Here is a 25,919-nt window from a genome sequence, read left to right as displayed (position 1 = left end):
GGATCTACTGTACTGCTAGTCTCATAGGCCCCCGTACGGATCTCGACAAAATAGTGTATTTCCAAAAATTTGAGAGCTTCCAAAACAATTTTTACCAGGCAAGCTCTGAAACAGTAATTCTTAAACTATAATGTGCATCAACATTTTAACACACCAGGAAAGCCATTGAAAGTGCAGATTCCAGAGTTTCTGATTCATTATGTCAGAAGTGGGGCCCAGGAACTTTTATTTTTAACAAGCAGCACAGGTGATTTTGATGATGACAGTCTCTAGTTCACAGATGGAAAAACTAAAGTGAACACTTCTTTTCCATGTACTAAAAAGAGCTATTACTAAAGTTTGGACACTTCTATGCGTATTCTTTACTAATTCCTCTAAAACTATCAAAGCGAAAAGACAAATCTTTGAAATAAAGCCATGGATTCGAGGGTTGGTTTTCTTTTCCCCTAATAATATATATATATATATATATATATATATTTTTTTTTTTTTTTCTAACCTGTTGATCTCTGTCATTTAACTGGGGTGTCTGGACACGTTTTAATGTACTTATTGATATGGTTAGGTTTGGAACTGCTGTCATTTCTTTTTTATTTGTCTTATCTGTTCTCTGCTCCCCTTTTATTCTTTTTTCTTTATTGTTGTTGTTTTTATAAATTTATTTATTTTTTGGTGCATTGGGTCTTCGTTGTTGGGTCTTCATTGCTGCACGTGGGCTTTCTCTGGTTGCCGCGAGCAGGGGCTACTCTTCGTTGCGGTGCGCAGGCTTCTCACTGCAGTGGCTTCCCCCGTTGCAGAGCTTGGGCTCTAGGCGCATGGGCTTCAGTAGTTGTGGCACGTGGGCTCAGGAGTTGTAGCCCGCGGGCTCCAGAGCACAGGCTCAGCAGTTGTGGCACACGGGCTTGGCTGCTCCACGGCATGTGGGCTCCTCCTGGACCAGGGCTCGAACCTGTGTGCCTGCATTGGCAGGCGGACTCTCAACCACTGCACCACCAGGGAAGTCCCATAATATTTCTAATTATACCACCATTTTATTTAAAATTAGAAGCACAAAGATTTCACATATACTTCACTGAATTCTCAGCATAGATAAACAATAGGATTAAGTCTACTATAAAGACAGAACAGTAGTACGACAGAGAAATTTGCCCAGTCACGTCCTGAACCAGTGGATGTAGCAGAAACAGAACCCCACCACCCAATTCAAATTAACGTAACTCAGCAGATCATGCTGCCCTCAACTTAAAAATGTATGGTTGCTAACATAAATATTAAATTAGGTTCTTATTTCATGAACTTGAGAAAAAAATTCCAGAGGAAACATCCAGTGGAAAAGACTTATATAAATGTGCTTATTCTATAATGCTAATGCCTCATATTTCATTAACTGGACAGAAAAGGCAAGTCTAGAGAAACTGTTTATTAATTATTTATAGCCAAATATGAAATAATCATCCACAATAATCTTAAAACCTCTAAGTTCACTTAATTATACTGGCTTATGAACAACAATGTTTCAGGCAGGGAAGACAGGGAATGTGTATTCTCAAAAGTCATTCTTTTCTTTTTTTTTTTTTTCTTTTTTTAATTTTTCCTTTTTTCTTTTTTTCTTTCAAACCCTTGTGTCGAGGGCTGACTTTCAATAGATCGCAGCGAGGGAGCTGCTCTGCTACGTACGAAACCCCGACCCAGAAGCAGGTCGTCTACGAATGGTTTAGCACCAGGTTCCCCACGAACGTGCGGTGCGTGACGGGCGAGGGGGCGGCCGCCTTTCCGGCCGCACCCCGTGTCCCAGGACGAAGGGCTCTCCGCACCGGACCCCGGTCCTGATGCGCGGCGGGGCGCGCCGCGCCGCGCCCCGGGGGACGCGGGCATCGGCCCGCCGGCGGGGACGGCGGGGGACCGGCTATCCGAGGCCAACCGAGGCTCCCGCGGCGCTGCCGTATCTTTCCGCCTGGGCGGGATTCTGACTTAGAGGCGTTCAGTCATAATAATCCCACAGATGGTAGCTTCGCCCCATCAAAAGTCATTCTTAACTTTCAGACTTGAGAAGCAGCATTAACAGAGTAGAAAAGGGCAAAGACTCTGGAGCCAGGCTACTTGGGTTTGAGTCCTAGTTCCATCCCATACTAACTGGGTCAGCCTCTCTATGTCTCAGTTTCCTCACCTATAAAATGGGAAGAGTAACAGTATTAACCCTTACTGAAAGCCTGACACATAGTAAGCACTATACAGATGACTGTTGTTACTAAGATTCTCTACTAGTCCTTGTACAGAAAATCTAGAATTAGGAACGTCTGATGGTTTATTTATACCCTGCCCTGTTCTAGAAAAGGATTTAGCAAAGCTTATAAAAATACATCTAAGGCTAGAGAACATAAATTAGAAGCAAAGGCAGAAAAATGCAAGCCACGATGATCCACGCATTTTCTACAGGATATCCTTAAATTTTATTCTAAGGTTTCAAACATCTGATAGGAAAAACAAGTCTAATCAGATAAACCATTCAGAGGGGCAGTTAATTATACACTAATGCATAAGAGAATCCAAAACTGGTTAGGAATTTTTTTAATGGGGTTTCATAAAGAAAAAAATATATAATGGAATAAATACTTTGATAACAGATCTAAAGAGGATAGTTTCTCATGACAACCCTTACTACAGGATGATGATATTAGTGTAATTCAGTAAAAACAATTCTAATAAGGGTCAAATACAATGCAGTCTAGATCCCCAGCTCTCTACTAATCTGGCTTGATTCAGTGGTAAATTTCAACATCTATAAGAACATAGGGAATCCTCCCTGAACACTTTATCTTAGGCAAATACTTTAATAAGAGTGAGTTTGAACTCTGACAAGAACTTAAGACACAGCTCTCCTATGCTGCCTGTTAAATACAGATACAGAGGCCTTAAGAGACAATGGAGATGAAGGCAGGGTTCAGAACTTGTGAATACAATAGAATCTACCAAAAACACTCACTTGATTATGAAGCTAGCCTTATCTATTCAGAAGTGAGTAGACAGGACTTCCCTGGTGGCACAGTGGTTAAGAATCTGCCTGCCAATGCAGGGGACACAGGTTCGAGCCCTGGTCTGGGAAAATCCCACATGCCACGGAGCAACTAAGCCCGTCTGCCACAACTACTGAAGCCCACGTGCCACAACTACTGGAGCCCGTGCTCTGCAACAAGAGAAGCCACCGCAATGAGAAGCCTGCGCACCACAACGAAGAGTAGCCCCTACTCGCTGCAACTAGAAAAAGCCCATGTGCAGCAACTAAGACCCGATGCAGCCAAAAGTAAATAAATAAATAATTAAATTTAAAGAGTGAGTAGAGAAGGAGCAAAGCCAAAATTCTTTTTAGAAAACTGTTCTAACTCCATCTTAACAGAGATACAAATGGGTAATCAAGGGTCTAAACTAGGAAATCTAGAATGCTCAATATACATAATATTAAATAACCATTGCCTTGATGGTTATGGAAATTACTTTGCTTCAGGCAAAAGGAAGTTTTAGAAAAAACACTTCAAAGAGCTCTAACAAATAAATTTTAAAAGATGTAAAATTAATAATAGGAAAGGTGTATCTATTTTCCAGTGTGGATAAATGTCAAGTGGCCTCTCAGCAGTTAAGATGATTTTGACTATTCCACACATACATAAACACAGAATCTTCAATTTGGCTGAGGCATGAATCTGTCACACAATGTAAGCCGAGACAGTCTCTTACCTGCTGAGTGATTCCAGGTCACCACCCAGCACTCCCATCTCTACATTTTCTCCTTCCTTTTTATTTTTTACTTCTTGTGGTAACTTTCATGGAGGGCCAAATATTGCTGATGCTTTGAAATGTAGCCGTCAGGGGAGAGTTAAAACTTGAGATACTTTAATAAACAGAAATCCCATGATTCTTGAAGAAAATGAGATTTCTGAGAAAGCTAAGAGACTGTATAAATATGTATTTATCTGTGTTTAGGGAGTTTTCTGAAGTGTTAGTACATAGGCCTCGTTAAAGTCAATTTTACTATATTACCATCTAGAATAAACACAAGACTTCTTTGAATCTGGTTAATTTATACAGAGCTCTTTCTTTCATACAAAGGAGAGAGGCTCCAGGGCCTGTAGCAAAAGACAGAAATGGGGCTTCCCTGGTGGCGCAGTGGTTGAGGGTCCGCCTGCCGATGCAGGGGACGTGGGTTTGTGCCCCGGTCCGGGAGGATCCCACATGCCGCGGAGCGGCTGGGCCCGTGAGCCATGACCACTGAGCCTGTGTGTCCGGAGCCTGTGCTCCGCAGTGGGAGAGGCCACAGCAGTGAGAGGCCCGCGTACGGGAAAAAAAAAAGAAAAAAAAAAAAAAAGACAGAAATGAACTTCAAGGCCCTAAGATGAAGTCAAATACATGGCTAATTTAATGGCAATCACCCTACAGAGTCTGTAATAAGCACTACACGATTAAGAAGGGGCAATTTCTATTCAAAATGGCCCCCTGTAGATGACCTATTAAACATTAACATGAAAATTAACGTCTAACCTAAACTACTTTGATTCAGAAGATGACCAATTTCTGCTCTTAGTGCTAAGACATGCCTCATCAGTGATGGACAACCTCCCAGTCCACTTTTCATGGAGATATGGTGAGCCATGGCCTGCCCTTGACTCCACATACTCATATGGATGCTTCTTCACACTAACCATAATGGGGTCAAGTGAAGGTTTAGAGACTTGGGGAAATAGCACATTAAAAAGTTCGTTCATAATTTGTTGGAGAAATGGAGAAAACTGAGAGGTACAAGGTGTGGAGTGGGACACCTCTATTTTCTGTGAAGTGGATTTTCTGACATCCTTTAACTCAACTACTGTTGGTCAACTGCTCCTTAAAAGATAATCAAGCGATAATTCTCAGTAATGTTTACGTGCATCAGTAATCAGACAAGACAATTACCTTAATTTTTAGTTTCAGGTCTTCTTCACATTTGAGTTCATTGATTGTAAAACATCTGTACTTGAATCAAGTGTCAGAAAGTAGCCTTTGACTCTAGCAGTTTTCTTGGCTGTATTTTTTTCAGAGTTGTATAGCATATTCTATAAACAACTTATTTAATAATGTTGTCTGCTTTATAGTATTCCATTAAGTTTTCAAATGCCTTATCTGCCCGTCGAACTTCTTTTCCTTAAAATGGATTCCTGGCATTTCTAAAATTAAATACTGTCAGAGCAAAGAAGAACTTTGCATTTATCATGTACCAAACGATGCGCTTTGACCACTTAACAGGTGATGTATTGGCAACTATTCAAGGTTCACATTTGTGGTCTCAGTTTGGAACTGGGTTTCAAGAAGTGTACTAAGTGCACACCTCAACCGTACTAATTAATTACAGGATTTACCATATTTAGTCCTCCAATTGTGCTCATTACTGATGTGAAATAAAGCTCCCCAGAGCAAAAAAAAAAGGAAAGATGACAGCTCAGAATTAGGTTAAAGAACTATAAAAAGAGTTCAAATTCTGTTAATATACAACTATAAAGAGATGAAAGAGGAAAATGGTAAATTGAATATCTGAATCAGATTCCATGTGTAAACACACATCATAACTCTTGACAGCCTGCTAAAGCCAGCCTGTTCTCAAATTCAATTAAGAACATTATTGGATCATGATGGACTGATCATTACACTAGTTACATCAGAATAAGTAATTACTTTGATTTCTGTGTATCCAGCTGGTTGCCACATTTCTGAAATCAGTACCCTCCCTAAAAGGACCAAAAATACTAAATAATTAAGGAAGCAGCATTAGCACTTTAAAATTACTTAAAGAGAAAGGCAACTTATCTAGAAGGTAGAACAGCATACAAGATATTTGTCAAAACATTTACCATCTCTACAGGGTACTTTCATTTGAAAGCTGAAATTAAGTCCCCCAGGACATACTGTGAGACTCAATGTCATTTTCACAGTCATGTCCTTCATTAACACTAAGGAGTCTAAGTTCAATTTTCATGAATTATCATTAAAACCGGAGTCAGTCAATTCATTTAGAAGCCATACAACCAGTTTTAATTCAGTAGAATATGTAAAAGAGGCACTGTTTCTATTTTTTTAACAGAACCTAAAGACTGCACTGCTTCCGTTTACAATCTCTGCAAATGAACCTTCTTGGAAGAAGTTTCACAATTTCCTAGAATTTAAAACAAGACAAATCAACTCCATGCTTTTTTCAGATTTCTTACCTGTGTTGCCAAACTCAAGACCTGCTGTACCAGCTCCTGCGTTTCTGATGGTTTCTTGAGAAACAGCTTCACTATGGCAGTAAGCAGAGTGAGCTGTACCTAAGGAAATGTAATTTAATAGGTAAAGTGAAAGGTATTTGCATTATTCCACACCATGAATTCCAAAGTGATATTTTCCCAAATATGACTTACTATGAGGTCTTTCTGACTTTGATTAAGAAACAAAGGTTAAAACTCAGCCAATATCAACAATAGCAGTCAAAGGTTTTCATCAACTGAAAACTCACTAGCCTCCTATCTCCAAATTGCATTTTTTGGCATCAAAAACTGCTGGTTTGTTTCTGGCCCAGATAATCACCTGTATTTCTTAAAGTACATGCTAACATACTGATGGCAATAAAATTGTTCCTGACCAAATTCTTTATTATTTACTTCTACCAAAAGCTACAACTTCCAGGGAATTAGGGAATCATTTATCATACTGAGGCAAGAGCCAAGACAGTAGAATTATGCCAGATCACAACCAATTAAGAGTGGCATGCTAGGGCTTCCCTGGTGGTGCAGTGGTTAAGAATCCGCCTACCAATGCAGGGGACACGGGTTTGAGCCCTGGTCCAGGAAGATCCCACATGCCGCAGAGCAACTAAGCCCATGAGCCACAACTACTGAAGCCTGCGCGCCTAGAGCTTGTGCTCCGCAACAAGAGAAGCCACCACAATGAGAAGCCCTCGCGCTGCAATGAAGAGTGGTCCCCGCTCGCGGCAACTAGAGAAAGCCCGTGCACAGCAACGGAAGACCCAATGCAGCCATAAATAAATAAATAAATAAATGAAACAAATCTATTAAAAAAAAAAGAATACAAATTTTAAAATAATAATTAAAAAAAAAAAAAGTCCCCTGCCGAACCATGAAACTGCTGGCTGGTATATGTTCCTTGTAGGGCCTATTAAAATTACTATGACAGATTACACACATGAACTTCAATTTGCAGTGAGTACAAATGCCAGGGAAAAAGGTTTAATAATTTATCTGCTTCTCTGGGCCTTTGACTCGAAGGTCTCTCAGTTTTGGTAGAAGACAGACAGAAGATGGGAAGGAGTCTAACCATCCACAAAGAATCTTTTCAAACTGCACATGCCGGCCTTCACCCCAGACAAAAACACCAGCTGCGACTGAGCCACAACCATTACTAACAGCAATGGGTAATCATCTTTAAGTGACAGAAAATTAAAAAGTCATAACTACTGCTCTAAGTCAGTAGCTGTCAAAGTGTGGTTCTGGACTAGCAGCAGCAATAACATCACCACCCTCAACCTTGTAGGAAATGAACACGCTTAGGCCCACCTCAGACCTACTGACTCAGAAACTCTAGGGGCGGGGCCCAGCAACCTGCCCTTTAATACAGGTTAAACACCAGTGCTTAGGTGCTTCTAAGGCTCATTAAAGTTTGAGAACCTTTGTCTAAATTAGGCAGGCTTGTTCCAACAGAAGTTAGCACAACTGAAAAAGGTCACCCCTTTTTGGGAGAAAAATGAACATACTATATGTGTATATAGCTTCACACACATGAAACTGCCTAACCTTTACCTTTCCGGAAACCGTCCCCAAAACATCTAATACATAAGATATAGATGGGAACTTACCTGGGTGCTTTCATCATGAAAACCTTCCAGGAAGCTCTCTAGTAACTCATCTGCATTGTCAATTCTTTCAGCATATTCTCCCACAATCCAAATCATAGCTGCTCGAGCGTCTGGCTCATCCAGTGAGTCTAAGTTCTCACACAAAGTGGCAATGATACTTTCATATCTGATATAACAAAATGGACTATGGTTACAGAAGGCAAAACTGAGAAGTGTATTTAACAATGAAGCCTAAAAAGCAAAAAACCATGGACGAGGTACCCTAAACCACCACCAAACTACAAAGACTTTTAGTCAAGAGAATGTACAGGCTTTAAAGCCAGAAAACTATAAATGTCTTCAATTTTCCTTCAATTATGTTTTAATAACTAGACCATAAATCTTTATAAAAGCTTGTCAGATATTCTTTTCACAAGGAAAAACTAACCAATGGTTTAAGATTATACCACTACCTTACGTTTCTCACAGTCTTTCTCATAACTAGATCAGAGAATTTTCCTATTACTTCATTTTACCTTCATCGTAGAGGAACAGAAATTCCCCTTTACTATTAGGAAAATGGAGTCAGACAACAGCATCCAGAAACAGTCATTTTGTCTCTTATCCGCCTATCTCTGCTTTCTACAGAGATCTTTATGTTCCTTCCTTCCAAGGCACCCACACTAATGACCTGTTTTTCTAAAGAAATAAGCAATTCAAGTATTTATTTTTACAGGTCTATAGCTCTCATCCTTTACCATGTTAAATCCATCTCCTTGGCTAATGTAGTTTGGTTTTTTTTGTTTGTCCGTTTGTTTGTTTGTTTTGCGGTACGTGGGCCTCTCCCGTTGCGGAGCACAGGCTCCGGACACGCAGGCTCAGAGGCCATGGCTCACGGGCCCAGCCACTCCGCAGCATGTGGGATCCTCCTGGACCGGGGCACGAACCCGTGTCCCCTGCATCGGCAGGCGGACTCTCAACCACTGCACCACCAGGGAAGCCCGGCTAGTGTACTTTTAAACATCAGAATGAAATTGTATAATAAATGAGATATGGACAACTGAACAATACACTTAATTGTTTGCCCTATTTGCACTGATTAAACCAGGTTCTTGATAATGCTTTCTTAAAATTAAACTATCATAATCCCTCAGTAATACAAACCAGAAATGGACACATTTCTTTACCAAGCATGTTAAGATATACACCTCCCCACTTAATCAAGAAGTTTAGAAACCCAACCCTCCTCTTTCCTGGGAGAGTGGTAAAAGTATATGATCCTTTTTCCAAAAATACCATTTCTAGAACTAAAAAAAAAATAAATAAATATATATATATATATATATATAGTATATATAATGCTTAATAAACCACTACCTTATTAAAATATTTCTTCTAATTCTGAGTCCACCACTAAGCTAACTAACTGCAAGTCACTTCATTTCACATTATCTTTAATGATAATCAGAAGCCTTAGCACAGTTCACCTCTATGATTATAAAGTAAAATGAGATTCAGGATGCTTATAAGATCTGCTCTCATTTCACTCTTTCGGATTCCTTAATTGTTTGCCTTCAAAAGCAAATCTGAAAAAGTATTTTTGTTTCATAACTAAGAGGCCTCAATGTGAAAATTTTTGTGGAGTGAAAATGTAGATTTTGTATATCTTAATGCAAGCAGCTACAATACTTCAGAAAAGGCCTGAAACTCTGACAATTTATTGTTGCATGTTCTATAAATTTCTACAAGTACTAGGTAACATACTAAGTGAATAGTGAAGCTGTCACCTCCCTGGCTTTTACAGTAAGGTGACCATAAAATTTATTATTCAAACTGAGACGTTTCTGAGAGTGAAAAGGGGCACAATTATTAATTATGCCTGGTAAGAGGCGTAAAATGGATTATGCCCAGACAACCTGGAATATATGGGTATCCTTATTTAATAGTAACTTCATCACCAAAGAATCTGGCTAACTTTAATATATGCCAATTGACAATGCATATTCAGACAGAGCTTCAATTCTTCTAAAAGTGATAAAGCAGGGTGAAAAATCAGATTTTAATCCTTGTGCTAACCAACTTATATGTTTCTGATTTTTAATAAAGTATTCAATTATGACCAGTTACTTTACAAAGACTAATTCTTACCTAGCCAACCTCAAAGTGCCTTACTTAAACATTTCCTAAATGATCTAAGGAAGAGGGGCAGAAGTATCTGGACGTACTTGTTGGGGTATTTGCGGAAGATATCCCTGATGACAACAATCGCCTCTTGGACCACATAATTTACTTTGGTTTGGATGAGATCAAGCAATGTGCTTACACAGCGCTCTGCAGATTGCTGCAAAGAGGAACATAATGAGAAGTCAGATGATCTATCCAATAACACAACCTCAACATAAAAAATATTTTTTTGGAACATTCAGGTGTATCAACTAAACTAGACTAAAAGATGAGGCACTTAATTTGACCACACTATACTAGAGGCTGGGTTATCTGATGGAGATATACAGAAGTTCTAGATATACTCCAAATTTTACTCATTACAAGAGACAGTTCAAGTGAAAAAAATCATCTTGGATAGCCAGGATGACAGAATTGAGAAGAAAGCATAAGTCAAGGTAGAAGGAAAGAATAAGAATGAAAGAATAAGCCAAAGTAGGAGGTCTTTATCTGCAGTTCATGAATGAGCACAGACAGAAGGCATCTTTAAACCTCTTGAAATGAAACTGCCAAATTTCATTTGTGCACACAAGCATATTTTCCTGGGAGAAGGTTTACAGTTTTCATTATATTTTCAAAGTTATCTGTGACTCAAAAAACTCTAAGAAAAATCTGCCATCTTCTGGGCTATATAACTGATAAACTGCAATTTTCCACAGCCTATGGTTCATCTATAAAATAGAATTTAACCTATTAGTCTTTTATTAATGAAGGGAATATGGAAGAATACAAGTGACAAAACTAATGTATTGAAACAATAAGTCATAGTTTTTAAAAGAAGGGTTCCAGAAGAGAGATCCTAAAAACCAAGGACTGATTTATCATATATTACAATGTATTATGATGGGTCATTCCATTATATGCCTCCTGATAAGATGCAATAGGAAATTCACAGCAGCATCTAAGAGGTATTCTTGCCAAAAACACTAAACATGAATATTACCAAGCCTCTAGATTTAATTTTCTAAAGGGGATGAAGGAATGAGATAAACAACATCACTAAAATACTATCAGCCAAATCTAGACTCTGGAAAATTCTACAAGCCTAATGATCTGTCCTTTCAATAAGTGGCACCCAAATAAGTAAGTAAAGACTTAAGAGACATATTAACCAAATGCAATGTATAGCTAGCTCTTGTTTAGATTTTGATTTGAACAAGGCAACTGTAAGAAGACATTAAGACACAATTAGGGAAAACTGAACATGGACTAGGTATTTAATGAGATTAAGAGTTACTGTTTGTTGAGTACGGTAAGGATATCATGACAATTTTTTTTTAGAGGACCTTATCTATTAGATATACACATTGGACTACTCTAATAAGATCATATCTGAGATCTGCATTAAAATTTAACAGTAACCCACTCCCTTGAAGGGGGAGGGAGAGGGAAAAGATCAAATGGGAACAGCAATGTGTTGATATTTGTTCAAGATGGACGGTGGAATTTTACCTTAGCGTATACCTAAAAATTTCTGTAATAAAATCTTCTAAAGGTACTATAATTTAAACCATTCCAAGCAATATAACGAAAACAAAATTGCATCTTGAGGTTATTTATATGAGGTCATATATATGATGATTCTGTTCTCTTTTATTATTGTGGTTTTCCCATTTTTGAATTCTATTTTATTCATTTTCAACTAGTTATTTCCTGTGCTGTTATTACAACAGCAAAACAGTTGGGAAATTTTAAATATAAAAGTTATGATAAATTATAAAGCATGTAAGGGTTAAATTATCAAATTAGATAGTACAAATAAAGTACTCAACATAGGGCCTGATAGAAAGCTAACATTTACTGAACCCTTAGTTTCATTATTATAATAAAAATAAACAAAAGGCCATCTCCCATGATGCATCAATATTCAAAAACATTTAAGTCTAGGATAGTAATTTTCAAGCAAATTGTCATCTCACCTATGTTGCTTTTGATTAAATTTTTAAAACACCATTAAAGCAGTATGGCAGAGGAACAAAAGTAAATATCCAATCATTGTATATACAAAGTAAGTCCAGAAACAGAGAAAGGCATACAGACATATAAAATTTGGTATATGATAAAGACAACATTTCATAACAGTAAGGAAAGGATGAATTGTTCTGGTGTTTGATCCCCACACTCTTATCCTTAACCAAACCACTGCCATTAAAGTAGAAAATAAGTGAATTTTATATAACTTTGAGTGAAGCACAATTTTCTAGGTGTGCCACTAAAGATATCATTGGGAGAGGGACTTCCCTGGTGGCTCAGTGGTTAAGAATCCGCCTGCCAATGCAGGGGACACGGGTTCGAGCCCTGGTCCAGGAAGATCCCACATGCCACAGAGCAACAAAGCCCGTGACAACTACTGAGCCTGTGCTCTAGAGCCCGCGAGCCAAAACTACTGAGGCTGCATGCCACAACTACTGAAGCCCAAGCACCTAGAGCCTATGCTCCGCAACAAGAGAAGCCACCGCAAGGAGAAGCCCGCGCACCGCGACGAAGAGTAGCCCCCGCTCTCCGCAACTAGAGAAAGCCCACACACAGCAACGAAGACCCAATGCAGCCCAAAATAAATAAATAAATAAATGTATTATTTAAAAAAAAAAAAGATATTGAGAGAAAATGGATAGAACTCACTACATAGGAAATGCGAACTCTTATGCATCAAGAAGTCAAATGAAATCCAAAGGAAAATAATTGGGAAAATAACTATTAATGAAATGAAGGGGTATTAAATGAATTAATACCTTTAATTAATTATAAAAAACTTTAAAAAATCAATGTGGAAAAGATAACACGTTGAAAAAAGATACACACGCCTTGAAAAAGCAATTCCAAATGGCTAAGCGTAATGAAAAAAAAGTCACCTCAACTAGAGATTAAAGATTTAGCTACAAGGATCCTCCTTATAACCATTATTTGCAAAAAGAGCAGAAAGAACTTTAAGGTCCACACAGGAAGGGAAAGGCTAAATAATTATGAAGCAATCACACAGTACGTCTACAAACCACTAAAAATGATGTAAAATATTATCAGTAACATGGGAAAATGTCCATGTATAATAAGCAAAAAAAGCAGACTACAAAACATAAGTAAATAGCATTTGTAGAATGATCTCGTTTTTGTAAAAAAACACACCTGTTTATGGAGGACTATGTAAACAAAGACTTAAAATCACGTCCACCTCACCTCTGGGAGGGTAGAATAGGGGTAGGAGAAAGCAGTGTTCTACTTTTAACTTGTCTTTTTTTATGATTTTATGTAGTAAATACATATGCTTTGCTTGCATAAGACGTAAGTCAGTACTTTATCTCGAGCTACAAAAATGAGAAATGGTAAACACCAAAGAACAGAAGAGTGGGAAGTGAGGAATACCTTAACTTAGTGACTTAATCTCTCTCAAACAAAACCAAACATATAAATAAATCTCGCAAACAAATAAAATCATTTTATTTGTAAGAAAAGGAGGGCAGGGGTTTATTTCCTCCTTAAAGAAACAGGTATACACTGTAATATATACAGCTTTAAATCTGTCAGTCATACCTCAATAAAGCTGGAGGTGGGGTGGAGAGTAAAATCTATTAAAAAAAACAACCAAACAAAAAAGAATAGGCAAAAGTCACTGAAAAAACAGTACTATGAAATTGCTTATTCAGTGTTATTTATTGACTCAATGGCTTATGCTTAATCTTTAACCTAACCAACTTAATATGATAAAATTATACATTTTTTTCACCTCAGGATACTTAAAGCAACAAGGAAACACCTGTACTTACAGTCATGATAAAAAACAACTCCAACTCTTAACACCCAAATTTTACAATAGGCCCTGTTATCTTAGCTAAGCACTAAACTAAAATTCTTTTTTTCTCATCTGTCATATCTTTGAAACCAACTACACATTAAAAAAGGGTCAGATGCCCTGAGAGAAAAGCAGCAGCTCAGTCTGGAAGCTACAGAGAAAGGCTATTACAATTCCCTCACTGTTCTTGCCCTTGTCCCATGGATAGGTTAGTTAAAAACAGGCAATCACTGCCTCTCCTGCCCCAATAACTGTGTCTGGACTAGGCAACTCTTTCCAACTAATAACTTACATGATTTAACCAGTTCTAAGAAAAGTTCTTAGGCAAATCCAGGTAACTGGAGATAAAAGAACACTAGCTAAAAGGCAGGATTCTTGAAGGCTGATCTTAAGCTTCCAAAGGAAGTTCATTCCTCACACACTCATATTCCCACCAGGGCACCCTGAATCAAAGGAAGAAGTGAGAGCCACCAGAAGTTCATCTCTTCCAGAAGATGATGGATAACTTTTCCATTTAGTCACAATGGACAGTACTAACAGCCGCTAGGAATCTAGATGCTTTGAGAACACTTTCTAGTAATTCCAGGGATAGAAAAATCCCTTTAACTTTGGAATGAGACTCTTTGCAAGAGCACTGTCAGAGAGGTTAGTAAGACAATGACATTCTGGCAGTGAAAAGCACAAAATGACACTGCTGCTACCAAAATAGCTCTGAAAATTGTCTGCATTAATACCATAAGCAGGTGGCTATTCCACAATGAGAAAAGAAAAAAGGTTAAGTAGTGGTGGTAAGTTAAGAAGTGTGGTAGTAAAAAAAAAGATGTAACACATCAAGATCCAATAAACAGATTTTCCCATTTCTCAAATGGAGCAACAGAAGTATATATTAAGTATCTGAAGCAACTGAGCTAGCAGAACCAGAAGTAGAAACCAGGATTCACTAACTTCTTGCTATAACGACTAGTCTACTAAATGATGTATCAGTGGTAACTATACGAAGCAGCATTCAGTAAATAAAAACAAGGAAGGCCAATTAGGAATTTGGCTTTCAGAGACACTTCTCTGACACAGCATGTTTCCTTCTGTTCCTGTGAAGCACTGGTCATACGGTACAAATTATTTTAGTAACTATCCTTGTGAAATCATATGGTCCAATCTGACTCAACGGAGAACTGTAGGGACTTCCCTGGTGGTGCAGCGGTTAAGAATCCGCCTGCCAATGCAGGGGACACGGGTTGGAGCCCTGGTCCAGGAAGATCCCACATACGGCGAAGCAAATAAGCCAGTGCACCACAACTACTAAGCCTGTGCTCTACAGCCCACAAGCCACAACTACTGAGGCCGCGTGCTGCAACTACCTAGGCTCGCGTGCCTAGAGTCCGTGCTCTACCACAGGAGAAGCCACCGAAATGAGAAGCCCCTGTGCACCGCAACGAAGAGTAGCCCCAACTCGCCGCGACTAGAGAAAGCCCACGCGCAGCAATGAAGACCCAACGCAGCCAATAAATAAATAATTAAATAAAATGTCAAAAGAAAAAAGCAGAATTGCACATTGTCAAGTAGTAAGAACAAATATGGAGCTCTGAATCCACAATATCGTTGTGAACAGAAGCCATCATTAATTGCAACAAACTTCTGAATGAGGAAGAACAACAGAGGCTTGGTGACTGATGAAGCATTGCATTTTAAGTTGTAGCCCTTAATACCTACTGCAAGGCTGCAACCAAGCTAGAACCAATATGCCCTCTAAGACCACAGAGAAGCTCTTCAAGAGGACTTCCAAGTAAAGATCAACTCCCTGCCCTAAAGCAGAAACCTGCTAGTCAACAGCCCTGCCTATGTGCACAGAAGTCCTGACAACTTTTGTCATCTCATTTTTAATATAAATAGGCAGCAATTTACTGTAAGTATGGTATACACGTCAATTAAAAAATCATATATAGACATGCAACCATCACCATAAAATACTCCAGATAATTAAATTCAAACTGCAGAAACAAAACCAAAAACTGTGATTCACATCACAAGAGATTTAAGAAACTACTGCAACCGCAAAAAAAGGAATGCTATGAAAAAGTACCCATAACAAGAAACAGCAATGAAGGGAGGCTGTATGGAAAGACGGCTATGCAGAAGACAAGAAAGCAACCACCCAGACTGGAGTAAGAACTGGAAGGACAGAGGACTGGAAGAGAGAAGGGTCTAGAACAAAAGAAAAGTTTTATTAATTTGATATTATGCTTGAAAAGCTGGAAAAAGATAGGAGTGCAATGAAGTCACAATGAAATTAAAAAACAACAACAACAAAGGCCATCATAAACTCCAGAAAAAACAAAAGCCTTTATAAGAAAGAAAACGCAATCATTTGATTGTGTAGGCTCTACATATTTACAGGCATAATACGCACAGTAAGCTTTGCAAGACTCCAGTTGATAGGACAAGAAATAAAGGTATATTATCTCAATTTACAAAGATAATGTAGGAACAAAAACCTCATGATATAACTATACAGGGGATCTATACAGAAGGGTAGAAGTAGGAGTGACGGAGTATATGAACTAAGTTGCTTCTCTCATAGCGGAAAGTTAATAGACAATGTCTACAATTGGCAAATCAATAAATAGTAGCGTGAGGATATTAGAGATACGGAAGTAATCAAAATAACTAAAACTAGGAACAGAGTTAAACATGATTCCCTCGGGAAAGAGAGGGACCAGGGACGGCTGTTTTTCATTAAAAATTCTTTAATATTTTAACAATGTGCTTTATTATTTTGATAAACTTAAAAATGTATTTTAAGGACAGAGGTGGAGAGAATACCGAGAGTCCCACAACGTGATCACAATGACCATGGGACACTTACCTCCACCTTGATGGCACACCGTCCGATGGCCCGCACAGCTTTGCGCACAAAGTCGACATCCACCTCTGTGGCATATTCCTTCAGTTCTGCCAGAACCTGTTAAAAAATCCATGAAGCGAACAATCATTAAGGATTCTCCAACAGCAATTTCATGGCCTAGGTTTTTCTGAAGTCCAGATCTTAAGATCTAAGTTATTAGATCTTAACTTGAATCTACTTTAAGTCTGACCTGAGCAATGTTGGCTTGGGATGCCAAACGAATCATGATGTCCAATTTCTCTAGTTTCACATAGATGGGATCATTGTACTTCACAAAGAAAACTTTGATCTCCTGCTTCAAGATTTCAGGCCTGTGGTACACAGAAACACAAGATAAGAAAGGTGAGGCATATATTGATATATCCTTCTGAGTCTGCATTAATACCTAACCTGTGCTTCTCTGCTCTCCACTCACACACTCCACTCCAGGGAAAAAAACTCACAAACTTCCTCTACACCCCTCTAACCTGATCCATCTGGCAGACTATTTTTATCCTTTTTAAGGAGTAAAGTATATATTGCCAAGAAGAACCACTGGAAGAACAACAACCTGATCCAAATTGAACCATATTAAGCAGACATTAGCTATCATACAACTAAGAGTTCCTTCAGAAAAGAAACTAAATTGTACAGCAACACCAGGCATTCATCGTAGGAACACTCTAAAATCAACTGTTAGCCTCCTGACCCTGGGCAAGTTGCCTGCCATATAGTATTTTCATTTCCATACATTAAACAGAGTTTTAACACAATCCTCTTTAATACTGATGTTATTAAGTTTAATTCAAAATTACAAACACTTTAATCACCAATTCATTTTTTCCCAACCTTTTCTGGACGATTAGGTTAATGTTCCTCAGGGCGACGTACTGCACCTCTGGCTCCCCAGACAGCAAAGTGACAAGCGGAGGGGCCAACTTCTTCAGCAGCATATTGTAGTAGTCAGAGTCCTTGGGTAACAACTCTAGAAATTTCATTAGGACTTTTACTGCTGAAAGCACCACTGCTGAGTTGGCATGAGATAGCCGAGGAGTTACCCGCTCACAGATACTGAGGACAGAAAATGAAAATTAGTACCTTAAATTATAATTTCTTTGCTCAATCCAATCTATAAGGTAATGTTGTCAGAGGTTCCCGTGGCCCAGGTATAAAGAAATTAGAAAATCAGTTAGAAAAGTCAAAACTCCACACATAGGTAAATTTGGGATCCAACACTGCAGACGCCTCAATCCCAACAAACTACAAACAGAGCAGGGCTATCAGAAGACTTTAGGAAACCAGCAATAAGGGATGTTCAAACTGGAAGGAAACCAGCCAATACCCCAAACACCTGAAGCTCACACCATTTACCTTCCTATTTTATAGTCCTCTCTGTCTCCCCATATTATGTAAGGGCTCCCTGCCTCACAGCCCATTTCTCCTCAGCCTATACGAAGTCAAATTAAGCATTCTGAGAGTTATTTCATAATGAGAGATATCAACCAACGGTGGCTGAAGTTTCACTGTAAGATGCAGAAGGAGATGGGCTGACAGGGAAAACCACCCAACCTCTTGCATTCAGCATAATAAGGGAATCTCGGAAAGGGTGTTTGTTTGTTTTTAACAACACAATACCACTGCAATACTCTCTCAACCTCATCCCCTTCTCCTAGTCCCTGCCACCTACACTTAAATGTCTCATAAAATATAGAATATTTAGTTATCCATTGAGGGTTCTTCAGAAATTAACCTAATTTTGATAGCTCTGAGGCAACGTGAGTGGCTAGCTGACTCAGTTAAGGACACAAGATAAGTAAGCTGTGTTTTTCTCCCTTCCTCCTGTATCTACTTGGCTGACTCCCTGACCTCCTTTAGGTCTTTATACAAATGCTACCTCCTCAGGGAGACCTTTCCTGACCATCCAGCATTTGTTAGATCTCTTCCTTACTTTACCTTTCTTATTAGCACTTATCATCATCCGACCTATTCTATGCTGTATTACGTATACATATTATATATACTCCTGCCCTATCCCTCAGAATAAGTGTTCCATAAGAGCTATGATTTTTGTCTGTCCACTGCTATATCCTCAGAGCCTAGAACAATGCCTGGCATACAGCATAGGCTCAATAAATATTTGCTGAGTGAATGAGTGTGAGATGTCAATGACCAAGAGAAACTAAAATGGTATGTAAAGTTCTTTCCAGAAGATATTTGTACTTTCAGTGATAGAAAGAAACTATCAGGGTGAGCTTTGGTTAAATCCAGAGGGAACAATTTCCCAGACAAGTGAAGAGCACTTACACTATAGTAGCTCGAGCTTTAGCCGGGCAAGGAAGGTTCCTATCTACCATAATTAAAATGAAGAGCCAGGGCTTCCCTGGTGGCGCAGTGGTTGAGGGTCTGCCTACCGATGCAGGGGACACGGGTTCGTGCCCCGGTCCAGGAAGATCCCACATGCCGCGGAGCGGCTGGGCCCGTGAGCCATGGCCGCTGAGCCTGCGCGTCCGGAGCCTGTGCTCCGCAATGGGAGAGGCCACAGCGATGAGAGGCCCACGTACCACAAAAAAATAAATAAATAAAATAAAATAAAATGAAAAGCCAACAATTCTTCAGAATTATTTTGCCTAGTACAGTGCCTACATACACAAAGTGCTCAGTAAAAACTGATGATACCTCCAATTCTGTAAACTAAAATGTATGTATGTGTATATGAAATTTCGTAGTCAGTATCTGATAGTCAAAAGAAAATCTGCAACACTAAAGTGGTAGAGAGCTGAGCAGAACAATCCAGGTGTGCCTTCCAAAATCTTCTCCAAATTCAGACTGATGTGATTCTTGTATCTAACGGAAGACATCATACATTCTGCTGGCTCCAACACAGTTTCTCTAGTGCTAATTATAGGTATAAGGCAGCTCAATAACTAGTATCAAGCCACTTACTATGTATCTAAAAGAACGAAAATTTTGTTACTACAGTGAGAGACACTCAAAAAACCTTTGTTTGCCAAATGGCTAGGAATTGCTGTATGGGAGATGTGAGACCACGATGAGGGAGAGTTTTTTCAGAGGGTTGTAACTATCCTGTTCAAAAAAGAAATGAAAAATACACATCTCCTCTTAAGAAGAGCTATTTTTTGCATGGTTTACTCTATCACCTAAAATGTCCCTAAATACATTGAGAAAATACCACAGGATAGCAATATATATCCCATAAGCCACTGATTTTCTCAACGTAACAGACCCTTATTCTAATACAGACTTACTAGAAATTATTGAACCAGGCAAGACTCCTAGATACTATCCAGAAAAACAGACTGACCTCTGAGCCTCCCGGTCATCTTTAGGGTTGTAATTAGACAGGCAGTCCAGGATGAAAATCTGGCCCCATTCGGTGCACTCATTCAGGGCTGTCAGTAGCTTATTAATGTTCTGTGGATTCAGATCGAGTAAGTTGCTGTTTGGGTGAGATTCACTGATTTCAGATAATGCTGCTACAGCATTAGCCACCACCTTGGAAAGAAGCAGATATGACCTTGATTTGTCAAGAACAGTACAACTATTTCTCTGGATCACTTCATAGATCTCAACTCATAACCGTTCCTGAACATTTTACCCAGTCAGCTAGAAAGAGATATACTGCTTTCAAAACGTATAATAAACCACCAATGATGGCATATATAGCTTCCTCATGGTCAGGCAACACAGAATTAAAACAATTCACATATTAGCAGAGAGTCCCTCATGATTTACTATTAAAACAATAATAATTTTAATAGTAGTCAAAACTATCAATAGAATTAAGACACGTGAACAGCTGTAAAAGAAGTGAAGGTTAGGGACTTCCCTGGCAGTCCAGTGGTTAAGACTTGTGCTTCCACTGCAGAGGGGCATGGGTTCAATCCCTGGTTGGAGAACTAAGATCCCACATGCCTCGCAGCCAAAACAAAACAAAAAACACAAAACAGTGAAGTTTAAATATGAAACATGTACATTAGGCAATGGAAAGAAAAATCTAGGCCAAACAATTTTACAGGTGTATGGGTGTGCATGTACTGGGGGGTGGGGAGGCGATACTTCCGGTGTCAGTCACACCTTAAGTCTCAGAGTAAGAAAATGTGACCTTGAAACCATAGTTCACTGTAACATGACGTTGGGCAAGCACATAATCTCCATGAAATTCAATTTCCTCATCTGAAAATGGGATAATTTAATCCACCTCACAGATTAGCTTTAGTTTGAGGATAAAATCAGATGCCTTATGTATAAGTGCTTTCTACAAAGCCTTATAGAAAGTTAAGGTGGTAATATTACCATAATTCATCAAGACTGAGTTGCACAGTTTTTCATATTAACATCTCTGAAGTTGGGATATATTTAATAATCAACGGCATGTCAGCTTAATAGGAGGTATTTTTCTTTCTACGTAATACAGGAAATAACAATGCATCTTAGAATCAATGAAATATGGTACCTCAAATGTATCCTTAACTCAGGCACTATGATAAATGAAAAATTGCTACCAAATATAAGAAAGTACACTTGTATCCTGACTTACAGACCCAGAAATCCATACTAGCTGCAAGAAAAAAAAGTGGACACTTGATCAAAATTACAGATTATGTCTAATTTAACTAAGAAATCTACAACCAATGAATGTTTAAAGTAATTTTAAGATTATAAAAACACCCAAAAATAGACAAAAAACTATAGCTCTGTACAAGTGAATTTAAAACCACATTTTGCAGTGAGGCTCTCAGCTGTCGCTAAATATTAGCACAGTAAGGCTATATATAAATGTTCTGTAAGCATAAATGAGATGCAATAGGTAGCAGCTTCATTAATTATGTATATTGAAAAGATTCCCAAAAATGTCAACTCATTTTTAGTTCTTACTAAAGTCCCTGTTAAAAGCTTGAGAAACTAAGAGTGGTATGATTATCCTTTTGCTAGCAAGAGAAGAAACATAATGGTTACAGTTTAGCTGTTGATTTTAATATCCGTATCACTTGGGTACTCTGCAGATTATCCCAGTATATGATTTTACCTAGAAGATAAATTCTAGAGAATATGATTTTTTAAATCAAATAATACATTCATGACAGTATCCATTAACTAAGATAATGATGTCACAAATGGAATCACCTTCAGTTATAATTTAGTGATCAGGACAAAAAATTCCAAGATGAAAAAAAATCAAAAGTTCACTTGGTAAGTATGATTATGGATATAATATTTTATTGTTATTAAGACAAATCGAGAAGGATTATCTAGTCCACCTATCACATGGTAGCAGGCATGAGGTTCTTTCCTGACTTAATTTTTGTTTGCCAACCACACCATCAAGCATGGCCTTTAGTAAAAATTAAAAAAGCATGAAAAGTGAAACAATAATCTCCATCATCTCAGTGCTTTACATGCAGGGAAAAGAGACTGTGTTTCCCCTGTATAATACGCTTAATACACTGGATTACAGGATAAAGGATCAAAATGTCACACTGCAAGAACAAATGCCTGTTTTCCTCTCTCGCTGCCAACACACGCCCAGTCTTGGTTACCAGTTCGTCCAAAACAAATGTCCTGTCACAACTTACCATTTCTGCCAGTCAAACTTTTTTAATGTTAAAAAAAAAGTAAATATAAGGTCTGTTAACAGGAAATGTTGAACAGAATGAACAATCAGAATTCCTCTGCTAACATCACAGGTAACTGGAAATTAAACCAAGTATATAATGCAGCTAATGAAGTATATGTTCTGGTGGTAAAACAGGCAGTTTTCACTTATTATCACATTAAAACAAGAAAACAGGGAAAAGTAAATCTAATTAAAAGATCCAGAGAGATCAGATTATATGATTATGTTTAGAAAAGTCTGCATGGGGAAAAAAGATCACTGCCAAATGGTCACTGAGCCAATGACTGACCAGAGGAGATACACACCCAATAACAAAACTCTACTGCTATTCCTCTAAAATTCCTTCTATTCTACCTTTCCACTTTCATCTCCTAATCTGCACATTCATACTGCTAAGTTTTCAGAAATATACTGAGGTGGGCCCATAAAGAGCTGCTTAGAGTTCTCCTGGTCAGTAAGCCATGCTTCTCTCACTCTAATGGAAACTTAAAATGAGCATCAAATCTCAAGCAGGCAAAGACTGACTTCAAGACAGCAGCTGAGTAGCTGGGGTACACAGGACAACTCACCTGTCTCTGTGTTTCTTTGGAATTTTGTATAGAATGTAGTACATATATTATGTTTTTAAAAATAAACTTTAAAAATAATGGATTGAAACATGATTTACTTCCTCTTCCCAGAGAGCCTTCTCCAAACAATAATTCATTATCAAAAGAAAAAGCTGGGGCTTCCCTGGTGGCACAGTGGTTGAGAATCTGCCTGCTAATGCAGGGGACACAGGTTCAAGCCCTGGTCTAGGAAGATTCCACATGCAGCGGAGCAACTAAGCCCGTGAGCCACAGCTACTGAGCCTGCGCATCTGGAGCCTGTGCTCCGCAACAAGAGAGGCCGCGACAGTGAGAGGCCTGCGCACTGCGATGAAGAGTGGCCTCCGCTCCCCGCAACTAGAGAAAGCCCTCGCACAGAAACGAAGACCCAACACAGCCAAAAATAAAATAAATAAATTTAAAAAAAAAAAAAAAGAAAAAGCTGACTCTTGCAGTAACTGCCCTGGTTTACTAGTGTATTAAAACAAAGGTTATGTCTCTTTCTCTTGTACCATCACTTTCAATCTGAACTAAGACTAACATGCATAACATTTTCCTCCCTAGAAAACTGGCAGTTCTTTTAGGAAACACTGCCATGAAGAGAACAATGGCCTTTTAATTATAATCTCAGAAAAACTGGAGTTCCCAAGAAAGAAAGGGGTTTCTAAAGGAAGTTTTGCTTTAAAAATGAATTTATAAATAGGGTTTAAGTGAGTTTTCTCAGCACACTGGTTGATTTACAAAAAGCTGGCATCTAGGCTACAAAGGAACATATCCCATAGCATCAAAAAAATTTTTTTAAATTCATCTTGCCTCCCAATTATGGTAAATTCTGTTCTTCGGGAGACTGCAATGAAACATTCCTCCTCCCCATCCCACCCCTACCCCCGTAGACCTAATATAATATGTATACTTTACAGATACATATATTAAACACAAACATATACAGAAGTATGCGTGCACATGCATGTGTGTGTGTAAAATCACACTCAGTACTAGACAACTTTTTCTCTGCCCTAACTACAGACTTCCCTATAATTTGACAGTTCATCGTGGACCCTCGGAGTCTGCTGAATTTTTTTTTAACGTAAGCAATTTGTGTTTTGACTTACTTTATACTATACCTAATAGAATTGGACAAAGAGATAAAAGACAATAATAGCTAAAACTTACTGAACACTTTCTATGCCATTTACCTTCCCAGCAACTCTAAGGTAGTTGCTATCAAAATCCACCTATTACAGATAAGGAAATAGGCTTTAAAAATGAATTTATAAATAGGATTAGAGAAATTCAGTGACTTGCTTAGCCTACAAAGCTGGAAAGGGAAAATGCTTGAATACAAACTCAAGGCCTGTATCTGACTCTAGTGTCTGAGTACTAATCACTCTGCCGCCTGCATTTATAGAAGTTCCAAGAGCTGTGAATTTCAAATGGGGGAAAGGGAAAGAAAAATCGAAGCTGGGGAGAATAATCTAATCAAAACATTATTTCCAGGCAGATTTATACAAGGAGAAAAATGTATTCTCCTACTTTATATATTTCAGAGATAATCACATCCTAGCAGCACTTCAAAGAGGCAAGATTTACTATCCAGCTATAAAATCTGATTTATAAGCTACCCCTGTCTCATATGCAGCAATTCTGAGGACATAAATTTGACATTACTTTTTTTTTTATTTTTTGGCTGCGCCCTGCGGCCTGCAGGATCTTCTTCCCTGCAAGTGGAGTCTTAACCACTGGACCACCAGGGAAGTCCCAGACCTCATTTTTATTTATTTATTTATTTTTAAGGAACAAGCTGGAGTGGTGGGTAGGATTAAAATAAAAATGATACTGTAAAAAAAGAACTCTAGAAGGAAATCTAGATATACATTGGGAGTGGAGTATCACAGACAGAAGCTCCTTTAGGAGAAATCTCTCACACATTTCCCTGTCCCTTTGAATGATCTCTCTAATTTCACTCATTTTCATAGCCTCAGAACCCAAGAAAAGTAGCACTTCCCAATACAGTGACTTCCTCCTATTAACTATATTTAGAAGACTTTCATTTCTAGCAATGACCTTCAAGGTCACACACTCTGAACAAACACTTCAATTTTCCCGCTCAATTTACAGTCCTTTTGGCTGCTGTCCCTGAAGACTTGAATAAATTGAACGCAGTAGAATAACTGACCAAAACTATTATAATGGAAAATAAAGGTGATTTGCATACTTTTATCCTCTTGAAAATCAGCAACAGTTCAGAATCTCACTTTCTTCTTCATGGAGTTGCCTCAAATAACACGTTAAAGCACAGGGCATTTATTCTAAGCATGTTTCAGTCATTATCATCTCCTTAAGAACACAATGACTGGACTTCCCTGGTGGCGCAGTGGTTAAGAATCTGCCTGCCAATGCAGGGGACACGGATGCAGTCCCTGGTCCGGGAAGCTCCCACATGCCGCGGAGCAACTAAGCCCATGCGCCACAACTACTGAGTCTGCGCTCTAGAGCCCTCGAGCCACAACTACTGAGCTCGTGTGCTGCAACTACTGAAGCCCACGCACCGCAACTACTGAAGACCACGTGCCTAGAGCCCATGCTCTGCAACAAGTGAAGCCACTGCAATGAGAAGCCCACGCACTGCAACGAAGAGTAGCCCCCGCTCGCCGCAACTAGAGAAAGCCTGCGTGCAGCAACGAAGACCTAACACAGCCAATATAAATAAATAAAAATTTTTAAATGCATTATTAAAAAAAAAAGAATACAATGACTCTATGGTACCAGTTAATTTTACAGTCATGCTTTAATCCAAGACACTGTCCAGACTGCCAACTAATAATATGCTGAACTACATATGACATTCTGTAATGTTCCGTTTTTTTCCCCATCTTCTTTCCCAGAATGAGGAAGCGAAGTGAACACATCTACCTAGTGGAGTCAACACATCCCATTACAGCAAGAAAGTCTGA

At 38.7% G+C, this 25,919-nt stretch overlaps 1 protein-coding gene across 4 annotated transcripts in view; it reads right to left on the bottom strand.

Annotated features, from left to right (window-relative positions):
- Positions 1–25,919, bottom strand: part of AP2B1 (adaptor related protein complex 2 subunit beta 1) — a 122,746-nt gene that overhangs the window by 70,086 nt on the left and 26,741 nt on the right. For all 4 annotated transcript variants that reach the window (XM_082603537.1, XM_082603538.1, XM_082603540.1 and 1 more), the window contains 7 exons: positions 20,066–20,256; positions 17,593–17,814; positions 16,955–17,075; positions 16,726–16,821; positions 10,078–10,193; positions 7,874–8,039; positions 6,231–6,329 (listed from right to left, as the gene is read on the bottom strand). In XM_082603537.1, the coding sequence (XP_082459663.1) occupies positions 6,231–6,329; positions 7,874–8,039; positions 10,078–10,193; positions 16,726–16,821; positions 16,955–17,075; positions 17,593–17,814; positions 20,066–20,256 (1,011 nt within the window). The remainder of the gene's footprint in view (positions 1–6,230; positions 6,330–7,873; positions 8,040–10,077; positions 10,194–16,725; positions 16,822–16,954; positions 17,076–17,592; positions 17,815–20,065; positions 20,257–25,919) is intronic.

Source organism: Mesoplodon mirus (genome assembly GCF_964341445.2).
Source record: "Mesoplodon mirus genome assembly, chromosome: 18".
Lineage (NCBI taxonomy): Eukaryota > Metazoa > Chordata > Mammalia > Artiodactyla > Ziphiidae > Mesoplodon > Mesoplodon mirus.
Note: the sequence above shows the minus strand (reverse complement) of the source record. Positions and strands in the feature narration are given on the sequence as shown.